Source organism: Penicillium odoratum (assembly GCF_028828045.1).
Source record: "Penicillium odoratum strain IBT 22623 chromosome Unknown utg000005l_segment0_segment0, whole genome shotgun sequence".
Classification (NCBI taxonomy): domain Eukaryota; kingdom Fungi; phylum Ascomycota; class Eurotiomycetes; order Eurotiales; family Aspergillaceae; genus Penicillium; species Penicillium odoratum.
In genome coordinates this window covers 3462287-3484778 of record NW_026643147.1, presented here as the reverse complement: position 1 = coordinate 3484778, position 22492 = coordinate 3462287, and the positions used below count along the sequence as shown (strand labels likewise).

At 48.8% G+C, this 22492-nt stretch overlaps 9 protein-coding genes across 9 annotated transcripts; 4 read left to right on the top strand and 5 right to left on the bottom strand.

Annotated features, from left to right (window-relative positions):
- Positions 1–91: 91 nt before the first annotated feature.
- On the top strand, positions 92–2182 carry N7520_006841 (uncharacterized protein; the record flags this gene model as incomplete). The annotated part of the gene is made up of 1 exon (XM_057140775.1): positions 92–2182. The coding sequence occupies one exon, from the start codon at positions 92–94 to the stop codon at positions 2180–2182; it is 2091 nt and encodes a 696-aa protein (XP_056994781.1).
- A 269-nt stretch (positions 2183–2451) lies between these two features.
- On the bottom strand, positions 2452–4249 carry N7520_006840 (SANT/Myb-like DNA-binding domain-containing protein; the record flags this gene model as incomplete). Its single annotated transcript, XM_057140774.1, has 3 exons — positions 2452–3925; positions 3983–4100; positions 4156–4249. The coding sequence occupies 3 exons, from the start codon at positions 4247–4249 to the stop codon at positions 2452–2454; spliced, it is 1686 nt and encodes a 561-aa protein (XP_056994780.1).
- An 85-nt stretch (positions 4250–4334) lies between these two features.
- N7520_006839 (p24 family protein) lies at positions 4335–5363 on the top strand (the record flags this gene model as incomplete). Its single annotated transcript, XM_057140773.1, has 4 exons — positions 4335–4404; positions 4510–4662; positions 4743–5125; positions 5214–5363. 4 exons carry the CDS (start codon positions 4335–4337, stop codon positions 5361–5363), a joined length of 756 nt encoding a protein of 251 aa, XP_056994779.1.
- A 703-nt stretch (positions 5364–6066) lies between these two features.
- N7520_006838 (response regulator) lies at positions 6067–8947 on the bottom strand (the record flags this gene model as incomplete). The annotated part of the gene is made up of 2 exons (XM_057140772.1): positions 6067–6862; positions 6930–8947. The coding sequence occupies 2 exons, from the start codon at positions 8945–8947 to the stop codon at positions 6067–6069; spliced, it is 2814 nt and encodes a 937-aa protein (XP_056994778.1).
- A 3402-nt stretch (positions 8948–12349) lies between these two features.
- N7520_006837 (epoxide hydrolase) lies at positions 12350–13781 on the top strand (the record flags this gene model as incomplete). The annotated part of the gene is made up of 4 exons (XM_057140771.1): positions 12350–12671; positions 12731–12855; positions 12905–12977; positions 13063–13781. The coding sequence occupies 4 exons, from the start codon at positions 12350–12352 to the stop codon at positions 13779–13781; spliced, it is 1239 nt and encodes a 412-aa protein (XP_056994777.1).
- A 253-nt stretch (positions 13782–14034) lies between these two features.
- Positions 14035–14845, bottom strand: pup3 (proteasome core particle subunit beta 3; the record flags this gene model as incomplete). The annotated part of the gene is made up of 4 exons (XM_057140770.1): positions 14035–14178; positions 14239–14693; positions 14752–14770; positions 14843–14845. The coding sequence occupies 4 exons, from the start codon at positions 14843–14845 to the stop codon at positions 14035–14037; spliced, it is 621 nt and encodes a 206-aa protein (XP_056994776.1).
- Positions 14846–15215: 370 nt separating this feature from the next.
- N7520_006835 (putative UBX domain protein) lies at positions 15216–16748 on the top strand (the record flags this gene model as incomplete). Its single annotated transcript, XM_057140769.1, has 2 exons — positions 15216–15352; positions 15410–16748. The coding sequence occupies 2 exons, from the start codon at positions 15216–15218 to the stop codon at positions 16746–16748; spliced, it is 1476 nt and encodes a 491-aa protein (XP_056994775.1).
- A 665-nt stretch (positions 16749–17413) lies between these two features.
- N7520_006834 (60S ribosomal protein eL36) lies at positions 17414–18397 on the bottom strand (the record flags this gene model as incomplete). The annotated part of the gene is made up of 3 exons (XM_057140768.1): positions 17414–17497; positions 17780–17965; positions 18350–18397. The coding sequence occupies 3 exons, from the start codon at positions 18395–18397 to the stop codon at positions 17414–17416; spliced, it is 318 nt and encodes a 105-aa protein (XP_056994774.1).
- Positions 18398–18965: 568 nt separating this feature from the next.
- N7520_006833 (MDM20/NAA25 family protein) lies at positions 18966–22316 on the bottom strand (the record flags this gene model as incomplete). The annotated part of the gene is made up of 8 exons (XM_057140767.1): positions 18966–19715; positions 19777–19889; positions 19961–20717; positions 20773–21052; positions 21106–21446; positions 21554–21730; positions 21802–22077; positions 22179–22316. 8 exons carry the CDS (start codon positions 22314–22316, stop codon positions 18966–18968), a joined length of 2832 nt encoding a protein of 943 aa, XP_056994773.1.
- Between the last annotated feature and the right edge of the window lie 176 nt (positions 22317–22492).

Below are 22492 nucleotides of genomic sequence, written 5' to 3'. Positions count from 1 at the left end.
AAACCAACCGGAGAGCTTCTCTCACAGACTTCGACGTCGACTTTCGCGGGAATCCAAGAGCTCCAATGATGCCCGAGACTATAGGAAATTCATGTTTCCTTTCCCGCGGAAATCATCACGATCCGCCTTGTCAAAGTCACACCAAGACCCCACAGCTCTGCATTATGGAGGCAGCCTGCTGAGTGAGAGAGGATACGACAGTGATGCGCAGTATCTTACAACACCAAGACGTGACCTGTTGGGGAGATATCCTGCCAGTCGAGGCTCTCGCCGAATGCCGCTGAGCGATTTGATTGAACAGAGCCAGGAGCGCTCAGATGCTGAACGCTGGGCTCTCTTCAACGACCTAACAGTAAATGAGTCCCAGGAATCTGCTTTCGGGATGCATTTCATCCCAACGCCACCGGGCACTCTGAGAGGCCCCCCGACTACCTTTCACACGGCCCGTGATATCAATGAATCCAAATACCAGCCAATGGCTCCTTCGACTCTTAGAGCTGGGCGGTCTCAGGGAAGCCCTATTATGAACATGAATTTTGGGAGATCCCTTCCATCTTTGTCTTCAACCCACGAGCCTGGAGCGGCACATTTTGAACACTCGCCCGTTCTGAATGTCTTTGAAAACTCCAGCGGCCGGGATATCATGTCTGATTGGAAACAATTCATGAAGACCAGCCGGGATAGATGTAGACTGGGATCGTCAGGGTCACTCCCCACTCCATCAGAAAATCTAGTGGTGTCCAAAACGGGACAGCCTTCCATTTCAGCCAGGTCCTTTACTGACCCTCACTCGATACATCTCGGCGAGTTGGGTATTTCGAATCGCCTTGTAACTCACTCTCAGACATCTCAGGCAATAACATGCGATCCATCAATTACTGAACTAGTCCACAAGCACAAAGGGGTCCTTGGGGATTTTTCGCAGGAGAACATACCATCTTCCCGTTCGGGTGCTTCGGCCAGCTCTAGAAATGAGACTCCAAGAAATCCAAACGGTCAGCGCGATACATCTTCATGTTACTCACAAGCCAGTCCATCTTCGGGAACACTATCAATTGGGAAACTGTCGTTCAAAAAGCTCACCGGAAAAACCCTTAACCCAAAACCAGCAATGCAGGAGATCCTCATATCTGACAGTGAAACCGTGAATATTCCAGCACCTCGAAGCACGCTTCTAAGCAGATTCCAGGAGCATTGTGACTCTAGCAACTTAGACTCACCTCACTTTCAGAATCATGCCACTGGTCTAGTTTCCCCACGGAAAGTCAGCGTCGGATGGATGTCTGGAGGCCGCCGCGTTGGCTATGGCTATAGCCCTGTACCAGGCAAAGGCGGAGGTTCCCCGAAAAAGGATATCCAAAGTCCCTTGCAGTTGACAGAAGTATCCAGCTTGAAAGCGGAGTTTGCAGCGGCGAATGGGGCATATGAGTCACATGGACTTGAACAGATGGCGCAGTCGGCACCTCGAGATTACATCACTTCATCCCCCAGTCATCTGCGTACACCTTTATACGATCTTGCTGATCCCGAACCTATCAAGTCTCTGGAACCCAACGAATACGCAGCTGCACCCCAGGTTCGAGCATACCTGAACCGGTCCAGTCAAGAACAGCTTCAAATTACTTCTAATGAAGACAAACCCAGGGTTCTTTGCGCACCAGAATTGACACCTACAGTGCAGACCGAGTACTGTCAAGTCCCGCGGAGCTCACATTACACCAGCAAGGGAGAGAGCAGTGAAAAAATTAGTCGTCAATTGGCCCGACTGAGCCGGTCCGTAAGCACAAGATTCCGAAAGCAGAATCAGAAGACGGGACTATATTGTATGGCTCATGAAAGACGAGAGTATAACCCTTCCGATGAGACAGAACCAGAATTTCTTGACACAGATCATGGCGAGAGCGAAGATCAAGCTCACCAGCTTCAACCTAACATTTCCCGAACTGCACGATGGGCAAACAGAATTTCCAGATACAGAGAAAGCAAAAGGCTCTCGATCGTGCGTCAGCAAGAGCATTCACAGTCTTCTTCGGGTGCTTATGAGGATTGTGATTCAGCCAGGGTCAGCCTCAAGCGAGCTTTATCCACGAGAAGCAACACGACGGACGACGCAGATCATCTTGGAATTCCCGGTTCTTTTGAAGGGAGCCGTTGGGCAAGTCGGATCAGTCGTCTGAAGTGAATCAGAAACGGAAGAATCATGGGGACAAGCTCGTAGATGAGGGTTTTGACCCGGCTTATATTGAACGCAACACATATTATTAACCCACAGCGACGAGTTGGTGTTCGATTATGGATATGAATGTATTAGTCTTCCGGAAAGAGAATGTCATTAATCGTACAAGAGGTATCAGACCAAGCGCCATTTAGTATACAGTGCAGTAGCAGTAATAAGTAGATTCCCAGCCCAACAAAATCAAATCAGACGATCATCGTATCACCACGCACAATCTACCGTCGCTGTCGCTTCATGCTCTTGTCACTGACAGCACTGAGAACGCTAGCAGATCTCTTATGATTACCATCGCGCTTAGTGGGTGTGTCATTAACACCGCCCTCATCCTTCTCAGCATCAGCAGTTGACTCAAGCATACCGTTCCCGTCCTCCGCTTCAGTCTTCACTTCCGGATGACCATTATCAGGAGCAAACTTCCTCTCCCGCTCTGCCTTCGAAGCCTCCAGAACCCGGATCTCACCGTCGACTTTCTCGGCGACTTTGCGCGCGTCCAGCAGCAAATTGACGGATTGGATGAGGCGCTCGAATTCCCTGCACACACGCTCTGTGGGCATGAATAGACGGACTGGGATCTCGAGCTCGGCGAGCGCTGCGGCAAGTTTGAGTGTTTGAACGTTGGATTTAGCTTGTGTGAGCTTCTGAGCGCGGTCGCTGCGGAATTGCACGCCTGCCGTGAGGCGTTCGTGGTGATGGACGCCGTAGCGGGCTTCTTCGGCTGGTGTGAGGGTTCGAATGGGTTGTGTTTCGCGGGCAACGACAGCGCCTTTTTTATTCGCACCGCTTGTGGTGGGTGTCTCACCGCGGCTCATGCCGTTATTAGCTTGGGTAGGTGTTTGGCCTGCAGGACTGGCGATGGCGCCGCCCTCGGGTCCGAGAATGGAGCGACGTTTCTTGCTCTTGTCTGCTTGAAGAAGAGTCTGCAAGAGCTGGGAGAGACCTTGACTGGATTGGTAGGCTGTTGTGTTGCCGACGCTGATAGGGACTTCAAGGCGGGAGTAGAGCTCTCGGCGTTCGGTGATGAAGTTCTGCTCGTTGCTGGTGATGCGCTTGAGTTCTTCAAGGAGCATGGCTTCTTCGCGGACTTCGTCTGCTGTGCGATTTATTTGTAGAGCGGCGAGTTCCTTCCGGTCTCGTTCACGGTCTGGGTCGAATTTGAGCATTCTCTCGTGTAGCTCGAATTCAGCTTCGGACATTTCGGATGGTGGGTGTTCGATTGCGAGAATTGTGGCGGCAACAAAGTAGTAGCGTGCTTTCATCTGCTCCATCGTTCGATAGTGTTTGACTGGCACGAGCGCGTTGGCGTCGGCTTCAGACTTGGCTCGGGGTTGGTAGTCGTAGCGGTCGGCAATGATAATCCAGCGCAAGTCGTATTCATGTGCCAGTTCCATCAGATAGTCTGTCTCCTCACGGTCCCAGTCGTTGTTTTGCAAAGAGCGGTTGTATTCCTCCTCGGAGTATTTCTGTGGTATCCGTGCCTTGATGTTGTACTTGGCGAATGTGTATTCTTGCTCCAGTGGCTTGGATGGTTCCTCCTTCTTTTCCTCATCGGTCTCTTCATTTCCTTTGGTTTCATCAACATCCATCTGGGTTCCTTCGGGGGCGGGTGGACGAGTCGACTCATGTTTCCGCTGCCAGTGGTTCAGGACTAAGCCATCAGAGCGGGCACCGTTGGTAAAAGGAGTCATGCGCCTGCACAGAATCGCACGTAAGTAATGTAGCCATACTCGAAAGCTGCAGTGTACATACCATGGCCGCACGCGCAGCTTGTTCATCCATTTTGGACGCCCCTTGTACTTGTTCTCGTTGATAGCGATAGGTGGCGCGCGTTCACCAAGTAACGCGTATAATTCACGGGTGATACCCTCTGCAAAGTAACCCGTTAATAATCTAACCAAGCTTCACAGAGTACATTAACTAACCTGGTCGTTTTTCAACAACTTTCTGCTTCTTATGCGGTCTAGGCTGGCCCTCAGCGGGCAGGTCCAGCATATCTCGCACGTCGGCGGCAGCCATGGTTATCTGGTCTGTAGAATATCAGATAAAACACAGCAATCAGTACACCAAGGAGGAAGATTGGATCAAAAAAGAGCAATCACAGATGTCAAATGATGAACAAGTCGACGATGAAAATCGCGACGGACAAGGGAGACTGACGAAACCAGCAGGCGGTGTGACCCGTGCGGATGCCAGGTTGTTGATTCTAGACAATTAGGGAGGTGTGAGTTCCCCATTCTAAGGTTAAGGAAGCTAAGGTCTTTGATTCTCTCTTCTAGCCATGGCTATCACAGCTCCATCATGGCTTGCTGCCATGACCATCTTCTCTTTCCTCTCACTTCTCCTCCCCACAAATGCCCTGTACTTCTACGTTGATGGCCGCCAAACAAAGTGCTTCTACGAGGACCTGCCCAAGGACACCCTGGTAGCAGGTATGATCACCACTTCTGTTCAATTCTGATGGATCGCAATTTCAATTCCATAATTCATGTCTAATTAATACTGTCGATAGGTGACTTCTCAACCTATGTCATTAACCCCCAAACCAACGTCTACGCAATCGACCACAACCTCCGCGTCATGATCACCGTCGACGAGACCTTCGACAATGACCACCGCGTTGTCTCCAAGCGCGAACATCACTCTGGCCGCTTCACCTTCACTGCTGCCGATGCTGGCCAGCACAAGATCTGCTTCACGGCTGACACCGACGTCCAGACTAGTGGATGGTTGTCCAGCTCCCAGGGCGCAGTCAAGGTGTCCTTGGACATTGCCATTGGCGAGACCAGCAAGATCGAGACTGAGGATAAGGACAAGATGAAGGATATCGTGCAGCGCGTTAAGGATCTGAATAGTCGATTGCATGATATTCGGAGGGAGCAAGTTTACCAGCGGGTGAGTATCATTATCCCCTTACTACTTCGCAAAAGGAAACATCAATTCTAGTTTGTGTTTGTTAGGAACTTGCTAATAGAGTTTCTAGGAACGTGAGGCTGAATTCCGTGATCAGTCTGAGACTACCAACTCTCGTGTTGTCCGCTGGACTCTCATCCAGTTGGCTGTTCTGTCTGTTGCGTGTGCTTGGCAGCTCTCGCACCTACGGTCTTTCTTCATTAAGCAGAAGTTGACCTAGGTTGGATGGGAATGAAAACAAAACTCGCCAATTTCAATTTCTTTTATTACAGCCCTTTCCTAACTAAAACTTGCATTTGGTTTCCATATAGCCCGATTCCATTTCAATTGCATGATGTTAACAGATGTTGTGGCTCGGCCATGAAATTGTCTCCATGATACAACATTGGGTTTACATCTCCGTTAGAAAGGGGTGTGGGGTGTTTTGGACCGTGGTCAGCGCGATGTCGATTTTGATAATGGATGTAATGACAGTTTATTTCTTTCATGTTTTCCTTTAATGTACTTGGTCACCTGATGAAATGTCATGGACGCTCAACTCCAGGAAAACAAATGCTTCCTAAATTGACAACATATGCAAAGGCCCTTTCCCGAGAATTGGGGTTCATCATTCATTATGTCCAGGGGCAAAAGATAATAATAAGAAATATAAGAATGTAAATGCCCAATATGCTGGTATATGGCAGTGAAGAGAAATGAAGACTGGCCCGAAATCAAAAAAAAAACGCCAAATGATCCATGGTGAGAGGATGTCTCTCGCCAAATGATGTCATGCACCATATGAAGTTGCAAGCGAGACAGATTGGGCCACGCAAATAAGGATAAATAAGAACACAAAGGTCCTTTGGGTATATGACAGCCCTTGACGCAGGGCCATAAGAAAAGGCATAAAAGTTGTGTGCCGATTAGACAAAATCGGGTTTTTACATAGTCACCATCGGAACTGGGTCGCCAGGACTACCGCAGAATCCGAGGATCAGTCGTTCAAGGTCGGAGAGTTTGTATGGCTTGGTCATGTAGCCCTTGATTCCCACTCTAGAGGCACGGTTCAACGCCTCGTCGCTGACATCCGCGCTCACAGCAAGGACAGTAGGAGGCGGTGCCAAATGCAATGTGCTCAAGGCATCCACATCCATGGAGTCAGGGTGATTGGGTGTATTTGGAGATGCATTGCTGGAACCAGAGGACTGGCTCTGGTGATTGTCAACCATCTGAAGGATCCTGGAGGTTGCCTCGTAGCCGTCCATTTCGGGCATCCAAAGATCCATGAGCACAATGTCAATGGGTCTGATGTCGTGAGAATCTGGCCGAGCAGACTTAGTGGATGCGTCCACGATTTTGGGGAACTTGGTTGAGTTATTGGCAAGATTAGATGCGTTGATAATATCTTGTACGATTTGCACAGCTTCTCGGCCATCGGCAGCTTCAAGTACGTCGCGATAGCCCAGCTTACGCAGCATGTTGACCAACACACGTCGGTTGATTCGGTTATCCTCTGCAACAAGAAAACGCAAGGGGTATTTTTCTCCAAGCCTCTTGTCGTATGAATCCTGAGAGATGGCGCTTGGATTGAGTTGAGGTCTTGTCAGAGTATGAGGCGAAGTAGGACTCTGTGACGACTTTTCATCCGAGGTGCTTGGAGTGGGCTGTTGAAGTCGCTCGTTTTGCAGAAGAGAGGGTGAGCTTGGTAACGTGGGTTCCCAGATGAAACTACTCCCACTACCAGTTCGCGTGTGTTCGGCGAAAAAGGGGTGGAGTCATGATTCGATCATTGGGAGTCCCGAACCCGCACAGAGCTTCACGCTGATTCACAGGAACCCGAATCTGGAATTCAGAGCCATGGTCGGGACCGGTAGTCGATGAACGGACACAAATCAGATCACCTCCCATTTTTCGAGAAAGTCCCTTGGCCACAAGGAGACCAAGGCCCAGTCCATCTTTACTCCGGGTTGTTGAGGCATCTTCACGAGCGAAGGGCTTAAAAAGATTCGGTAAGAATGCCTCTGGGATCCCTGAGCCTGTGTCTCGCACACGAATTAATACGTCGTTATTCTTGGAGTCGATAGTCGCGCAGACAGTGATCGTGCCATTGTTAGTGAACTTGATAGCGTTTAGGAAAACACAGGAGATCAGCTTAGCCAAGTCTCGGTCATCAGCTAGAAGAGTATCGGGCAAGGCTGGGTCAACAGACCAATCCACGGTCTTGGTTCGAATTTCACCGTTTGAGGATCGAGATCGGATCTCAATCTTCTCGCCAAACTCGGTCGCCTTGCTCTCGGCGGAATCCGGACGGCCGCCAACATGAAGAGACTCGTTAATGACTAACCGAAGCAGGTCCCGTAGTTTTGTGAAGCGCAGAGCTGGGCCCCGGAGATTCATATTAATGCCTTCTAGAAGGAGATTCGGGGCTGATCGTCGAACTGCAATTGATGGGCGTGGGTCTACCATACTGGCCATCACTTCTTCAATCTGGCGGGCTGGGGTGGTGGCTTGGACGATCTGGTCACTCTCATGGACGGCGTTTTTGACTTCTTCACTGCGGGGAGACAATTCCTGCCGTGAAGAAGCCGCACGAACTCTCTGTCTCCGAGCCGGGCGTGATGCGCAGGATGCCATATCCAAAGGAAGACTCCGCCGTCTTTTATACGGATTCACAGCAATATTGTTTCCTTCGATGAAAACACTTGGACGACTTTCTGCGGGCTCACCTAGCGGAGCGCGAGGGAAAAACCCATTGTCTTCCTCCCGTTGTGGTGTGGGTGTTTTTGGGACCTGCATGTTGAGGTCGTAGGCGTGAACAACATTATCAGCGGCTTCGACGGCACGGCGTGCGCTATCCTGAACCATCTCAATGCCCTCTTTGAGAGCCTGGAAAATGCCCCCTGATTTGACAGGGGTCTTGCTTTCCATGGCCTCTCGCACGGTGGCATGCATCACATCAAGCATGCCTACCACGCCTTGCATCGGGGTTCGTAATTCATGGGATAGGCTGCGAGCGTAGGGTTTGAGAGGTTGAGACGTGAAATCAGGGGACGCAGGAAGAGTGACAGTTGCTGTATTTTGAATGGCTGTGGGAATTGGTGGAAACGCTGAAATCTCCTGCTCCGGGAAGACGTTGTCCTGAAGCAGCTGCGCAACGATCATGTCCTCCAACGAATGCAAGACTACCTCTAGGAACGACCATGACAGGTTTCGGTTCCGGATACCCTCTGCCGACCACATTAAGCCGAAATAAGCCAGACATTTACCAGCGGAGAAGAGTGGGATAGCCAGATACGCCTCTGCAGGAAAGGGTAGCTGATCGTCGGGAAAGGAAAGCAATAATTTCAGGTTTTCGGGTATTAAACACGGCCTTTCATGGTCCATATGGCACAGAGGGTTTCCGCCAGCGAAATACCGGTTCCGCTGCAGTCCGACGTTCTGATAGCCGTCGTTATAATAAAATACTGCACCGAAGAGCGACGCCCGGCGCCCACCCAGTTCGGCCATGGGCTCCCCGCCATGTACCCGACGAGCCACAAAGGCATATTGTGCTTTACTGATCGATGTAATATCCTCCATGAGCCGTTTCCAGAACAGCTCGGTATCGGATGTTCTCAGACCCTGCTTGAGCGTGACCAGGTGTTCAATGGCGGTGGACTGGTCGACGTCGTGCCAGCTTCGGCCGGACGTATCAAATTGCATGTCCCCATCTTCCGGTACTATAGCGAGTCCATCGTTAAGACATTCGGATTTGCAAGAGGGGAATGGCATGGCGGGACGAGAATGAAGGGTATTGGCATCTGGTTCTGACGAGTCGGTCATGATCCATATGGAATTTTTGATTGGAAAGGTGTAATGCTCTGGGTGTGTGTCTCTGTTCCTTGTTTTAATATATGTAGGACACACACCATGGAGAAGGTAGAGGTGAGGTTTCGGAGAAGGGAGGGGGATCAGGAGGGGATTTTCCGTTGTACTGGGGCCGGGCGGTCTAGACAAGTCCACATGGGCTGAAACAGGGGAGTTTGGGTCAGGAACAAAGGGGATGATGAAAAGCAATATATAACATTGAACTATATAACATTCCTAATTTATGAATATGTTATGTGTTTATAATACTTTGATTCCCTGAAATTTATTTTCAATCTTTCAAAATTTTCATACTTTTTTTTTCTCTCTGCTTCCAGAGACGCGGAGGAGAATCGACCTGCACGATCGGCGGATCTAGACTGTGCATCGGTACTTCGTACCGGGTACTTGTGCGACCGAAGCATGGGGCGTAAATGGGCACGTACTAAGTACAAACAATGCATGAACACCCTTGTCAATGGCATAAATGTCAATAATCTCATGAGTCGGTGGCTTGAATTTCCCGAGATTAACTCTTGTTTGTTCAAACTAAAACCCCAACTCCGCTAGATACGTAGAAAGGGGTCCAGTCCTTGAACCCTCAAATAGACTAACCTTTACACTCGCACGATAATATTCCCAAGCTCTGCTCCGTGCGGAGTACCTTAATTCATTTTTTCTAAAAATAAAAAATAAAAAAATTCAATCGCCGCCTCGTGGCTTTTATGGCTTTTGTCTCACCTGCACCTCTGGCTCAGTTTGGATTATGACCTTGCCTAGTTTTGATCTGGTCTAGTGGATATCTCAATCCTGCTAGACCACAATGCACAGAGCGGCAAGTGATACATCAACTATTGGCTGGAAAATTGTACCGTATGCGGAGTACGGACGGTGGTTTGGTAATACAATTCCTGGCTTAAGGCCATGGCTGATTGATCTAGTAGCCTCTCCACTGTGCGGGCACCCGATGCACGGCACAACCCATTGCACATTTCTGCCATCACGCACTTCCCAACCTGCCTCTCTTGCTCTTTAGTCAACCACCAACAGACTAAATTTACGGAAATGGCGGTAATAATCTCCGCCATTGCGATAACAAAGCTATTCTTGTACCGATTGTAAGCCCATTTGGGCTGTAAAAGCTGCGGGTCAATGACGCCACCGATCTGGCCGATACAGTACTATTCTGGAGACCCCAAGCGAAGGCCGTGCCGGTGCGTCAGTCAGGGTAGCCGAGCGCCAGGAGAGGAAGAAGATATAATAGATAACGACGAAGGTCCACAGCATACATACGACGTATAGTCCGGCGAGCGCTACTACAGTGAAGAAGATAATGAAGGATACGATAATCCCGGCGTGATAAATCCTATCAACAATGAAGTCGGCCGTGGCATAATCAGGAAATTGGAAGGGTAAAATGCATTAATTGCACTGATCTAGAGATCACCGCTAGTCGTAGAGTAGGAGATCCTAGCATAACGCCAGTAAAGCCCGCTGCAGCTGGCGGGATGCTGAGAAGCTGGTTTCTTGGGAGGCTGGTAAAGCCAAAGCTAGTAGTGAGAGTGGGTAGGTACCACTGCAGTACATAATTGTCTAGATCAATAAGCATCTGGGAGAAGGTAAAGGACCATTGGATAGGTTATTCAAGTGAAGCGATCATCTCATGCGTGCTGAATGCTAGTTTAGCCACTTGGGGGGGGGGGGCACAGTCTCCCAGCCGAGCTTCGAAGTACTCCTTCCTGTTCGCGCGGACTAAGCCATGCATTGCTCCGGCGACTTAGGATAGTCAGTTAGCACGAAGAAGATGCCATCTGAGAATAGAATTGTGTAGACGAGCACTGAGAAATCTAATAGCCATGTAACAGGGCGAGCCATCTCTTAGCTAGGATAACACAAGCTCAGCTGAGTTGGAATTCCTGGGTAGAAGCCGGTTTCGAAATTCGCAAGCAAGTTCTAGAACCGTTGGGCAGTTTTTGACGGTTCCGTGTGCACAGCAGCCTGGCATAATAGCACAATGCCCTGGAATAAGAATAGACGTGTCCCACCATTTTCAAAAGTTGGTTACTTGATGCCTCGAAAATGATATAAGCGATATATCACTGTTAGTATAGACATTTGATACTGTGAAGGAGCACTTGGGACATATTAATTTAATTCTCAAGGCAGTTCTCAGGGATCAATACAAGCTTGACCGTATATTTAAGTCTTCCTTATCAAAGCATCTAGACCTACCTTCAGTACTAGATGACTATCAATATTTCAAAACGAGTAAGAAAAAAATGATTATAAGGATGATTGAACAAGGGATCTTTCATTCAGCCATGTCTTTATCAATCTCGATTTCAATCAATCATGGTCCTCTAGCGTGTACTGACATAAGAAGGGTCCCGTACTCACCTTCCATGATTTCAATAAGGATCCTTAAGGAAAGATCAAAGGGATTAAAAGGAAAAGAAGAATAAAATAAGCAACAGCTATGTATGTTGCTTGGTCATTCCAAAGAATGTGAACTATTCTTCTGTACCGACCGTCAGTATACCCTACGAACCCAAAAGTGAGAGTCTGGTCCTACACAATAAGAAGTGACAATCCACCCCGACTGAAGAATAGCTTGTACAAACACATTGCAATTTGCCAGTAGAGATCATACACTAGACAAGTGATCCACAACTCTAAAAATTGTGTTCCAGATTAGGCACTGGTGACGCGCTTATCCCCCTTGGCCACGAGAGATATATTCACCTATTTGTCTCCTTTTTGTGTTTATCACCCCTTGGTTTCTTACATGAACGCGTTCATACCATTAGTCCTACCCCTACCCCCAGCCATCTTCGTAACTTGTCTTGTTCTCTTTTTTTTTCAAAAAAAAGGGAGAAATGAGTATGGCATTCTATATATACATATACCTTCTATATCAACTGGTACTAGATTGACTCAAACACTTATCCAGACGTGCGTTAGTAATAGGTCTTGTTCTAGCATCTCAAAGTTAATGGTTAATATCTAGACTGGTAAGTGTAATTTGCTATAGTAGATACTAGTATTCTAGCCTCTACCTAGCTGCCTCAGGTAGCTCCCTCGGCATATACTCAACTTTCTAAGAACCGGTTATTTAGTACCCAGCTAATATGTACAGGGCTAAATAACATTTGAAAGCACTAAAATACTATAAATATTCGTCCAATGACTTCAGACTGAGTAATCATCAATATGTTTTCCCCGCACGTTGTGAAACCGAGGTCAATCCCCACCAATTGCTCGTAAAAAACCAGACCATAGAACTCAATCCTAAACCTTGAATCAACTCATATACTCCAGAGCCGAGTGTTTAAATTCCGACTATTATTTTTATCTATTTCAAAGGACAAACAACGAAATATGACCACCATAACGCCTTTTACGATAGCCGTCCCCGACGAGCATATCAGGCAGCTTAACCAGAAGCTCGAACAAGCGACTTTTCCCGATGAGCTCGATGCTGCGGGCTGGGACATGGGTGTTCCGCTTGTTGATATGAAGCGACTGGTTACCATCTGGCGGGAGAACTTTGACTGGCGTGCCCAGGAAAAGAAACTTAACGATCAACTCAAGCAATTTACAGTGCCTGTCACTGTAGATGACTTTGGAGATTTGGATATTCATGTTGTGCATCATCGATCTGGGAACCCGCGTGCCATTCCTCTACTTTTTATTCATGGATGTATGTATTCACTTGTCTGATACAATCGAGACATGCGTTGCTAAGCTCTGTATCGTTAGGGCCTGGAAATTTCCTCGAAGTAACCAAGTTGCTTCCATTGCTCACAAAAGATGATCATGGTCCCGCATTTGATGTCGTGGCACCGTCGCTTCCTAATTATGGATTCTCACAGGGGGTTCAGAAGGTGTTTCCATCATTGATACCAAGTTGGCTAGAAGCTGATCCATGTTCAGAGAGGATTTGGCTTGGCCCAATACACCGAAACCGTTCACAAAGTGATGATAGCCCTAGGCTACGATAAATACGGTACATATTCCATACCCAAGACCTCTCCTTCTCACCCACCTTCCTGATAAGGCGTTGAGCTTGAACGAGAACTAACTTTTCCCAGTCGTCCAAGGAGGAGATTGGGGCAGCATTATCGCCCGCACTCTAGCAACGAACTACTCGACACACATCTCAGCAGTCCACCTAAACACAATCCCCGTATCTCCACCCTATCCCTGGCGCAACCCACTCCGATTCCTCCAATCACTCATCAGCGTCCCATTCTCGGCCAAAGACCGCGCTTGTATCAGCCGGACATTCGAGTATGTGACCAAAGGTAGCGGCTACATGATACAGCAGGCTTCCCGGCCCCAGACACTCGGGTATGGACTGCATGATAGTCCCGTTGCGCTGCTAGCATGGATATACGACAAGCTGCACTCGTGGTCAGATAGTTATAGCTGGACCGACGAGGAGATCTTGACGTGGGTGAGTGTGTATTTCTTTTCGACGGCGGGACCGGCGGCTTCTACTAGGATTTATTATGAGGCTTTTGCGCCGAAGCGGGTGACGGTGAAGAAGTGGGTGGGAATCTTTGACATGTTTGAGACCCCGGCACCGGCGGGTGTGCGTTTTGCAGTGGCGCAGTTTAAGGGGGAGATTATGCAGTGGCCTTTGGCGTGGTATCGGGCTATTGGGAATGTGGTTCAAGAGAGCGAGTTTGAGTGTGGAGGTCACTTTGCGGCTTGGGAAGCACCCGAGTCGATTGTTGGTGATTTGAAGAAGTTCTTGGGTAAAGATGGGGCGGCTTATGCCGTGGTAGAAGGTAAAGATGGCTATTAATTCTCTGCTGAGATTAGGGTATATAAGATCGTGGTATAGTGTGGCATTGACATTGATGACGGGGCTTGTATTATCGTGATAGGAAGAGTATAGTCGCGAAGAGTGATATCTTGCAAATCTAAATGTCAACTGCTCTGCACTCCATCCAGGCCGTCCATGGCACCCCGTCACCTAGAGAAAACCGCAGACGCCATACTCTGTCTTGAATCCGACAGAAAGCCCAAAATAACCAGCTCGAACATTGTGATCCCCTTTAATCCTGTCGTCCCTTGAGTAGCCTCTGGGTGACCTTTCCTTTCTCAATAATCCACACCTGCGCACCCCATCCTGATAACGCATCTCGGTCAACGGCAGCCAGTAGGGCTTGCGAGATGGTCTCGAAGAGATCCTCGGGTTCCTTTAGAGTCACAACGTTAGCTCAATTTCAAAGACAGTCCAACAAGAATTAGTAACATACCATATCCGGCTCCCACAGACCCTCACAGGTACCGAACAGCTGTTCGCTAGCAGTTCCGCTCACAATGAAGTCCTTGGCAAAATCGATACAGCCAATGCTGTCAAATCCACAGATGAATGGCTTTCCGGTTGTCTCATTAATACCAGCCAGCACAGGGCTGACGAAGAATGGACCGAAACGCTTCTCATACAACGATGAGCTGACCAGGTTGGCCAGAGTCTGGGGTGCGATATTGCGTTCCTCGCGCAGGCGATACATGTTGACCTTGTAACGAAGTAGATCGGATACGGTATTGACGTCGGTAGCAAGACCAGTTAGGCCGAGGTAGGTAGACGGGGCGTAGTTGAAGACCTTGGGGAAGTTGTTGGAGATGGTCAGGGCTTGCATGCCCAAGCGGAGGTCGCAGGCGATGGCAACACAGTCCTTGCCCACCATGGCGACACAGGCACCACCATCTAATAGTCTGTTAGCATATGCATATATAGTTTGTCACCAGGCAAGGTTTGATCGTACTGATGTCGAAGGGAGAGCCCTGATGATGGGAAGGAGGTTAGCTTCAAGGTCCAACGGCTAATAAATGAGACAAGGGAACCCATCTCCATACCATTATTGCGGATTTCTTTTATTCAATGTAGAATGAGATAGATTTTCTGAAGCTCTCAAGGGAAGGATGTGTAGAGAGAAGAGGGTGGTGGAGGGACGTGAAGGGTGAGTGATGGGTGAGAGGTGTTGATGATGGGGAGCTGTGAGGTGCGCGAGCTCGGATGACGCCGCCGCACCGCTGCCTGTTTCGTCTGTGCCCTTTACCTTCGACTACTTTCTTCTTTCCACTCAACACCTTTCGACCTTTTTAGACGTCTTCATCTTTGTTCGTGGAGTTGTCTTTCATAGATCGTTAAGACTGTCTCTTTTCCACCTCGTCCGAATCTTCACAAGCTTTCTCACAGCTGGTTTTACTCATCCCCGCCCGCGCAACGATGAGCGCCCACGTTGTGGTTATCGATGCTACAGCTAAGAGGGCAACAATCAAGACAACCCCGGCCAAATACTTGACAGACATATTGCAAGAAGCTTGCTCGAAGCTTGGATATAACTCAAGTCAATATGGACTCAAGTATGCTTTGATAGACCCCGCTGATTTATGATGATGCTGACCCTTCACTTTTTCTAGGCATAATCGCAAACAACTGGACCTATCCCTCACCTTCCGCCTCTCCGGCCTTAGCTCTGGAGCAAAACTGGAGCTTGTTCAAGCATCCCGCTCCCCCTCCGTCGTTACAGTTGGTCTTCAACTGCCAGAATCTGAAGCCCAGGGTGCTCCCAATGGACGCATACAAGACAAGTTCCCAAGCACAACCACTCTCTGGTTGATTTTGCGCAAGTTCGAGGCCGGAGTCGCAGGAAACGGACAAGTACGAAATCTCACGGCGCGCGGGGTACCTTCTACAATTGACGGCGACTGTGGCTCTGGGCGATTATTCTACGAGAGCCCTGTTCTGCGGATTTTGGATCGCGAACTTTCAAGCTTCACGGATCTGCAAAAATCACTTGCCCAGTTAGGTTTTAATAACGGTAGCGTGTTGATGCGAGTCGGGTTCAAACGAACAGAGGAGCCATTAGAGGAAGCTATGGTGAAGATTGCTGAATACTTCAAGTCAACTGGAGATGATACACCAGTGCCATCACAAACCCAAACCCCTCCGGTTCCTGCCATCGAGGAGACCACTGCAGCATCAGAGCAAGAATTTGCTAGCGAACCAAATGTCCCGAATAGTGTACCCATAGCAGCAGCTCCCGAGTTGCCGACATCTACCCGATCTGTCACTGTCTTCTCTCCTCCATCCGGTGACACCCCGTTCTCCGCACAAGCGCCATACAATGAAGAAGACTATATCCCCTCCATTGAGCATGCCACGGCTCATCAGCGTCAACTAAACCAGTCCTCCCGTCCACATCGTCTACCAACAGACGCTGAGATCGCCGCCAAAGCTGCTGCAGAAGAACAACGGCGCGCAGATATTCGCGAAGTAGACGTCAAAATCCGGTTCCCGGATCAAAGCCAGGTAGTCGCCAAGTTCGGCCCATCAGATACCGGCCAGTCACTCTATGACTTCGTGCGCAGCTGTCTGGTGCCAACATATGCAGAAGTAAAGTTCGCATTGAACGCTTTCGCCAGTGCAGCACCAGCTCGTGCCGGACATGCGAATGTCATACCGGAAAATCAGACTCTGTTGATCAAGGGTCTTAAGCTGGAAGGAAGAGTCCTGGTTAGTTTTACATGGGCTGACAATGCAAGCTCTGCGACCCATCAGCAACGAACGGACATTTTACGTTCGGAACTCCGCAGCCAGGCCCAGGAAATCAAGGTTGAGCAGCTACCGGAGCCTGTCCAGGAGCCTTCTAAGGCGACAGCGGAGGCAGGTCCTAGCGGCAGTGCGGACGCAAGTAAGGTTGGATCACGAAAGAGTGGCGGTGTGCCTAAGTGGTTGAAACTGCCTGGAAAGAAATGAAATGGACTTGCATGAACTACTATGAGTGAGGTGATTTGGATGACCATATCATGATTATAAATCGAAAATCGGTCGACTTTCAATATTTATTACTGCTTCGGCATATCGATCGTGAGACAGAACTAATGCATTGCATGGAAATGATGAACGCAGCCATCAAGAGCGACTTCAGTATATAGTGTACATACTGGTGTAGAAAAGAAGCCGGCAGATCGACATGGTATATATGTCTATGGGTATCCGAGACTGCAGATAAAGCCGGTGGAGTATCGAAGACTCCATATTAATTATAAATCTTCGACGCACGGAATCCACAGACAAATGGGCATAATCTAGCATGATCCACCCAGATCGAGACGTCTACAAGGCCTACATACTAAAAAGGACAAGCACAAATCATGAATTGGAACAAAATTTTCATTATGGTTTCTCTTCCTAGAGGGGAAGGGATCCCACTTTTGCCATCCCCATCATCCACCGGTAGTCACAAAAAACCCCCGTGGTCCAATTCCGCGAGCCATACGCCATTCGGCAGTCTTAATGATAAGCAGCCAGCGTGAGGATGAAACAAGACTCGGGTAGTTTCAATTTTTTCGTTCGTTGCGCGCGCCAGGTATTCAAGTCGTTACACGAAAGAGAAAAAAGGGTTCACGTTATTGACACATTTAGTGACCAGTGACACGGCGAGACTCGGCGATGACCTTCTGCATGTCCTCGACCTTTCTCTTACCGCGGGTGAATGTGCCGAGCTAGAGAAAATGTTAGCTTTTCATCTTAGATTGTGTTGAGTAGAGTTTGACTATTCAACTGCTGAACATGTAGATCGTGGAAGTGGTGCTAGGTTTTGGTTTCAGGATTGGAAAGAGTGCGCAAATGTGCCACTGCAAGGTTGACGAAATCTTCCTTGTGGCAAATTTGCAAACCACTCCAAAATTCCTCCTGAATCCAGCCATATACCATCCCAATCGATCATACCAATCCAAGCAACGAGCATTCAAAACTCCAGACGGGGTAGTGAGAGGTAGACGTACGCGCTTCTTAGCGAGCTTACGGGCACGCTTGTCCTGAGCGTTACGCAGCAACTCAATGACACGGCGCTCGTAGGGGGCAAGACCGACGACCTCACGAGCGATCTCGCGGACGAACTGGGTGCGGCGGGAAGACTGGCCCTTGGAACGGCTGATCTTGGTCTTGGGGGTGTTCAGCGCGGTGGTTTTCTGCATAACGTAACCAAGTCAGCTGGTCTGATCCATAACAATCCAATTGCTGAGAAAGTTGCATCTCCGGTGTAGTCTGTCTGCTGATATCGGTTTCTTGATTTCGGTTGTGGGTCGAGTCGGGTTCAAATCGTAGTCAAAAAGATATGTCCATGTCGATCTCCAAATGCCAAAATTTTCCATCACACATTCTCTTTTCATATCGCAGTGTTTCCTTTTCCTTCTCTTGATTCCACCAACGTGCCCTTAGTGGCACTCGCTATTCTGGCATTCGCAGGACTGTTTTGACCGAGAACCAAGACCGATTCGAAGAAACCGATAAGAGAAAAACAGAGATCCGAGAGCTTCGGGGATTTGCAGGTAGGGAATTCAGAACACACGTACCCGGCCGTGGTTGGTGCCGACGATGATACCGGTACGTTCCTGCGCCATCTCGACGGTTGGTGAGTGAAGGGGTTGGCGGTGGTTGTCGAAGAAGGGAATGAAGAAAGTCGTGTGGAAATCCCCTAGTGTCCTTGGAACCGCACATTTGCGGGTCTTGGCACGGACTCTGTGTGTAGGCGAGTGACTAGGGCTAGGGCTATTATGTAATACAGTCTTGTGACTCTAAGCCTAGATTGGCTTAGCTCCCGAAGTCCTGATTCTGTGCCTTGATGCCTTGATGCCTTGATGCCTTGATGCCTTGATGCCTTAAGCAGACTGCTTAGACTTCCTGGCCCGATGTATTTGCCATTAATTGTAGTAGCTTAAAGGTTTTGTTTTTCTTTCTGCAATCAACACTCTTTTGCCGCACAGTAAATAAATAAGAAGTTCATGGTTAGCAATAGAGAGGTGTTCCTCTGCACTGATGTTTATGAGTAGTAACAATTGGAAGCTGGATGTGAATCTTGAAATCTTAGAAATACATTGCGAACTATGTAGTCGTTAAATTCTATGGTCGTCCACATATTGCTGTTTTTTCTTTTTCACATCACATCTCATAATGCCCCGTAAATGGTGATCACAGCCTCACACCCATCACACCATCCAGTGCCTCCTCCCAGCTCTCCATCAAAGAACCACAGAAAAGTTCAAGATCCGACATGTTCAGAGTGGCATTGAATGCTGCCTCAAGCTCTTTGCTGTGCGGGGAGGATGAAGGGCCTTGAACGACAACGTCTACCATCGTACTCAAGACACCTGATCTAGAGATGCGCTGCTTCAGGGCCCGAGTGTTTGATCGAACAAGCTCAAAGACTTGCGGCACCAGATCAGCGACCCGCTCCACACGCTCCTTGGGCAACTTGACAGACTTAGAGGCCTTGCGAGAAGCCAAGGTAGCCAGTTGCGACGCGGCCTTGAGAGTCTCGAGAAGGGTGAAGATGCTGTGAAGATACTCCCAAGTTGCAGCGGTTGGGTCATTGGGTAGTAGGTAGACTCCTGTGGAGATGATGAGGCGGGAGACCTGGGACTCGTTCAGAGTCAACTCGATCTTCTTCGAGTTCAGCCAGTCTTCCAGTTCTCCAAGTGCTTTATCAGCTTGCTCGGCGGTGGTTAGCTTGGACCCAGCCATATAGGTCGCCACCTTGAGCATCTCGGCATGGATCTTAGATTTATCCTTCTCGGCCTCGGTCTGGTCACTGGCTTCTGAGATGGACAAGGCATTGAGGTCGGGTAAATCAGCTTCCCGGGTCAATGGCTTCTGGATGGAAATACCCTTCAGCACACTGAACAGTTGATCAGTAATTCTAGCCGAGGCGAACCAGTTGGCCTAAACTAAAATCAGCATGCTACTGGTAGATTATAACTAAGGACGGGGTATGATGACTCACCTTTGGAATAGGTCCCAGCCGCACCAAGTTCTCAAAACTGTGCTTGCCAGGGAACTCGCAGTCCATAAAGGCTGTGTAATCGCGTCCGTCGTAAGTTGGGGTGTTTTTCATTGCTGGAAATTTTCAGTCCATCAGTAAGAGAATACACGCAATGCCAAAGCTGTCAAGAAATTTGTGGTCTTACCAAGCTCCTCAAACCGAGTCGTTGGATCCCCGCCCACCAGTCTCTGTGCCTGTCGCACATGCAAGGCCATCATTCGGCGACAGATACTGTTGGACAGTCGTCGTCGGAGTTCAACGATCTCTTCCACATTTGTGTAACTTCCTTCGTCCAAACCACGGGATCGGAAGTTCATGGTAGTAACGTCAGCATTGCGGAAGAAGTTGAGACCCTGAACAAATGCCGCTTGGGGATCGAAATCCTTGCGCTCTACACCTTCTGTCGGCGGTGCTGAGTGAGGGTGAATTGTGGAAAGTCGCGTGAAGAAATTGTGAGCCACACTTTCATACTGCATTTGCTTGACAGACATCTTGTTGAATGTGCTAAAAGCAAGGGAGCCTGCTCCGAAGAGAAGGTAGATGCGCACCAGAAGTAGAAGCGCCTGGTAGCTGTGGGGCGAATCACGAAGAAGACGTTCAAGGATTGCGGTAGCACGAAGAACAGAAGCGTGAGAAACATGCGATTGCTCGTTAGTCTCACTTAAGATAGCCATGGCTGCAAGAATGCACAGATCATCTGTGGATTTGCTTTCGATGGTGGAAGATGACCCATTCGTAGCTGTTTCTGCCTTCTTTACCTCACTTCCACCGGTAGAAGTTTGGTATAAATTCAGACAGCGGGTAACGAAGTCTTCAATTAATTCCTGCGAAGGTTTGCCTTCGGCGCCTGAAATGTTCAAACAATATTCCAGCTTGAGAGCATTAATAGTAGCATTGACAGCCTGCGCAAAGTTAGACTCTAGAGCAATGGATGGTACAGTAACTTGAACAACTAACATCTTTACCCTCTACCTTGCCTTCAGACATGTATTTGAGCATCTTTGCCATGGCATTTTTGTTGCCACCCAGGATCCGTCGAAGGTCGTTAAACGCATAAAGCTTTCGCTTGTGTTGGTCAATGTACTGCTGGCAGGCAGGCAGCAAATTGTCTTCGAAGGTCATTTCACCCTTTTCGATGGCAGATATGATTATGTCAAGGCGAGTCAGGGCTGCGTTACGAGACTTGGGTTGGAATTCCATGAAACTCTCAACAAATTTCTGGATTTCAGCGGCAGTTCTGTGTATAGTGTCAGTTCACTATTGGTGACACGGTGATGCTGTAAGACTAACCCAGGGGTATCATTGTTCTGCACGGCTTGGATCAACAGATTCCAGATGTTCCAGTCATCAAGCTCCCCGAGAGCTTTTAGCTTCTCCTCTTCATCGGGAACAGTGTAAATATCTTTCACGAAAGAGATCGCATCGTTCCATAGCTTCGCCGCTCCCAGGTTTCTGGCTTTGATGCCCAGGAAAGTCCTATCGCCCTGGCAGATGTTCGAGTTGATACCCACGTTATCACTGTCCAAGATCTTCACAACTTCATCGAAGCGCTTTTGAGACTCGAAAATATTGACTAGCAGCATCACCTCCTCCGACTTTTGAATGGCCCGGGGTTGACTTAATAACTGAGTCTATGAGCACATCAACCAATTAGCTTTTTCCAACCTGGCCAGATTGGAGTCGCTAAGTTATATGAATCCCCATGTATAATTCAGGAATCTTCAAAAAAAATGCTTACCGGATCAGTGGGAACATCGGCAGCCGCTTTATTTATCATGCGGTACGCCAATGTCCCGAACAGCTTGCGGTCCATTTCTGAGCTTTTTTCGTCGATAGCAAGCATGTGGCTGCAGAAGATAGCCCAGAAATAATATTTCCGTTCGCGAGGAAAGTTCTTTTGAAGACTCATAGTAGCCTAGCATGGAAATAGCAGGTAGTCAGCTTCCACACTCCGGTTACCAAGTCAGAGCTTCTCAAACAACATACCTTCTGCGCAGACTTCCAGTCATCATCTTCGAATGCAAATGTGAACCATCTCAATTGGATCTCCAGGTCCTGGGGCTTCGCCTTGGCAGCCTTTTCCCAAAGCATGCTCCGAGTGTCGGCATGTCCGTCCATCTTTTGCAGAGTCTGGAACAAGATATCGAGGGTGTCAGTATCGGTAGTGGGCGGTTCGGCCTGGCAGAGCTCAAGAGTTTCCGTGATACCACGCTGGTGGTGAGCCTCATCTGCCATGCGGAAAAGAACGTGTGCTTTCCATGCCTGTCGCGAGTGTGGTAAGCGGGGGATCTCAGAAACCAAGCCTTTGGGTGTTCTGGTGCGGGCATAGGGATGTCAATTGAGCGAGCAGAGGGCAGACGTACCTTCAGAAAGCGAGTTTCTTCACCTTTCTTTATGCGCTTCTCGATTAACTGCAGGGCCTGTTTCAAATTCTGCCCGTCAATAGCATCTTGGATCTGGTTATTGCGCCGAAGGAACACAGGGTCTTTGGAGGGTGCCATGGTGGTAAGCTCTTGCTTGGGCTTGATTTATCCCACTCAGCTCACAGAGCAGTCCGTATCCTGTACTGTGGACAGCCTATCAGTAACGTGAGAATGAACGTGGGATAAGTTATGCACACGCCACCGAACGAGAAGCGGTCAGCGGGGAGTTCACGGATAATGCCACTTTTGGCGGG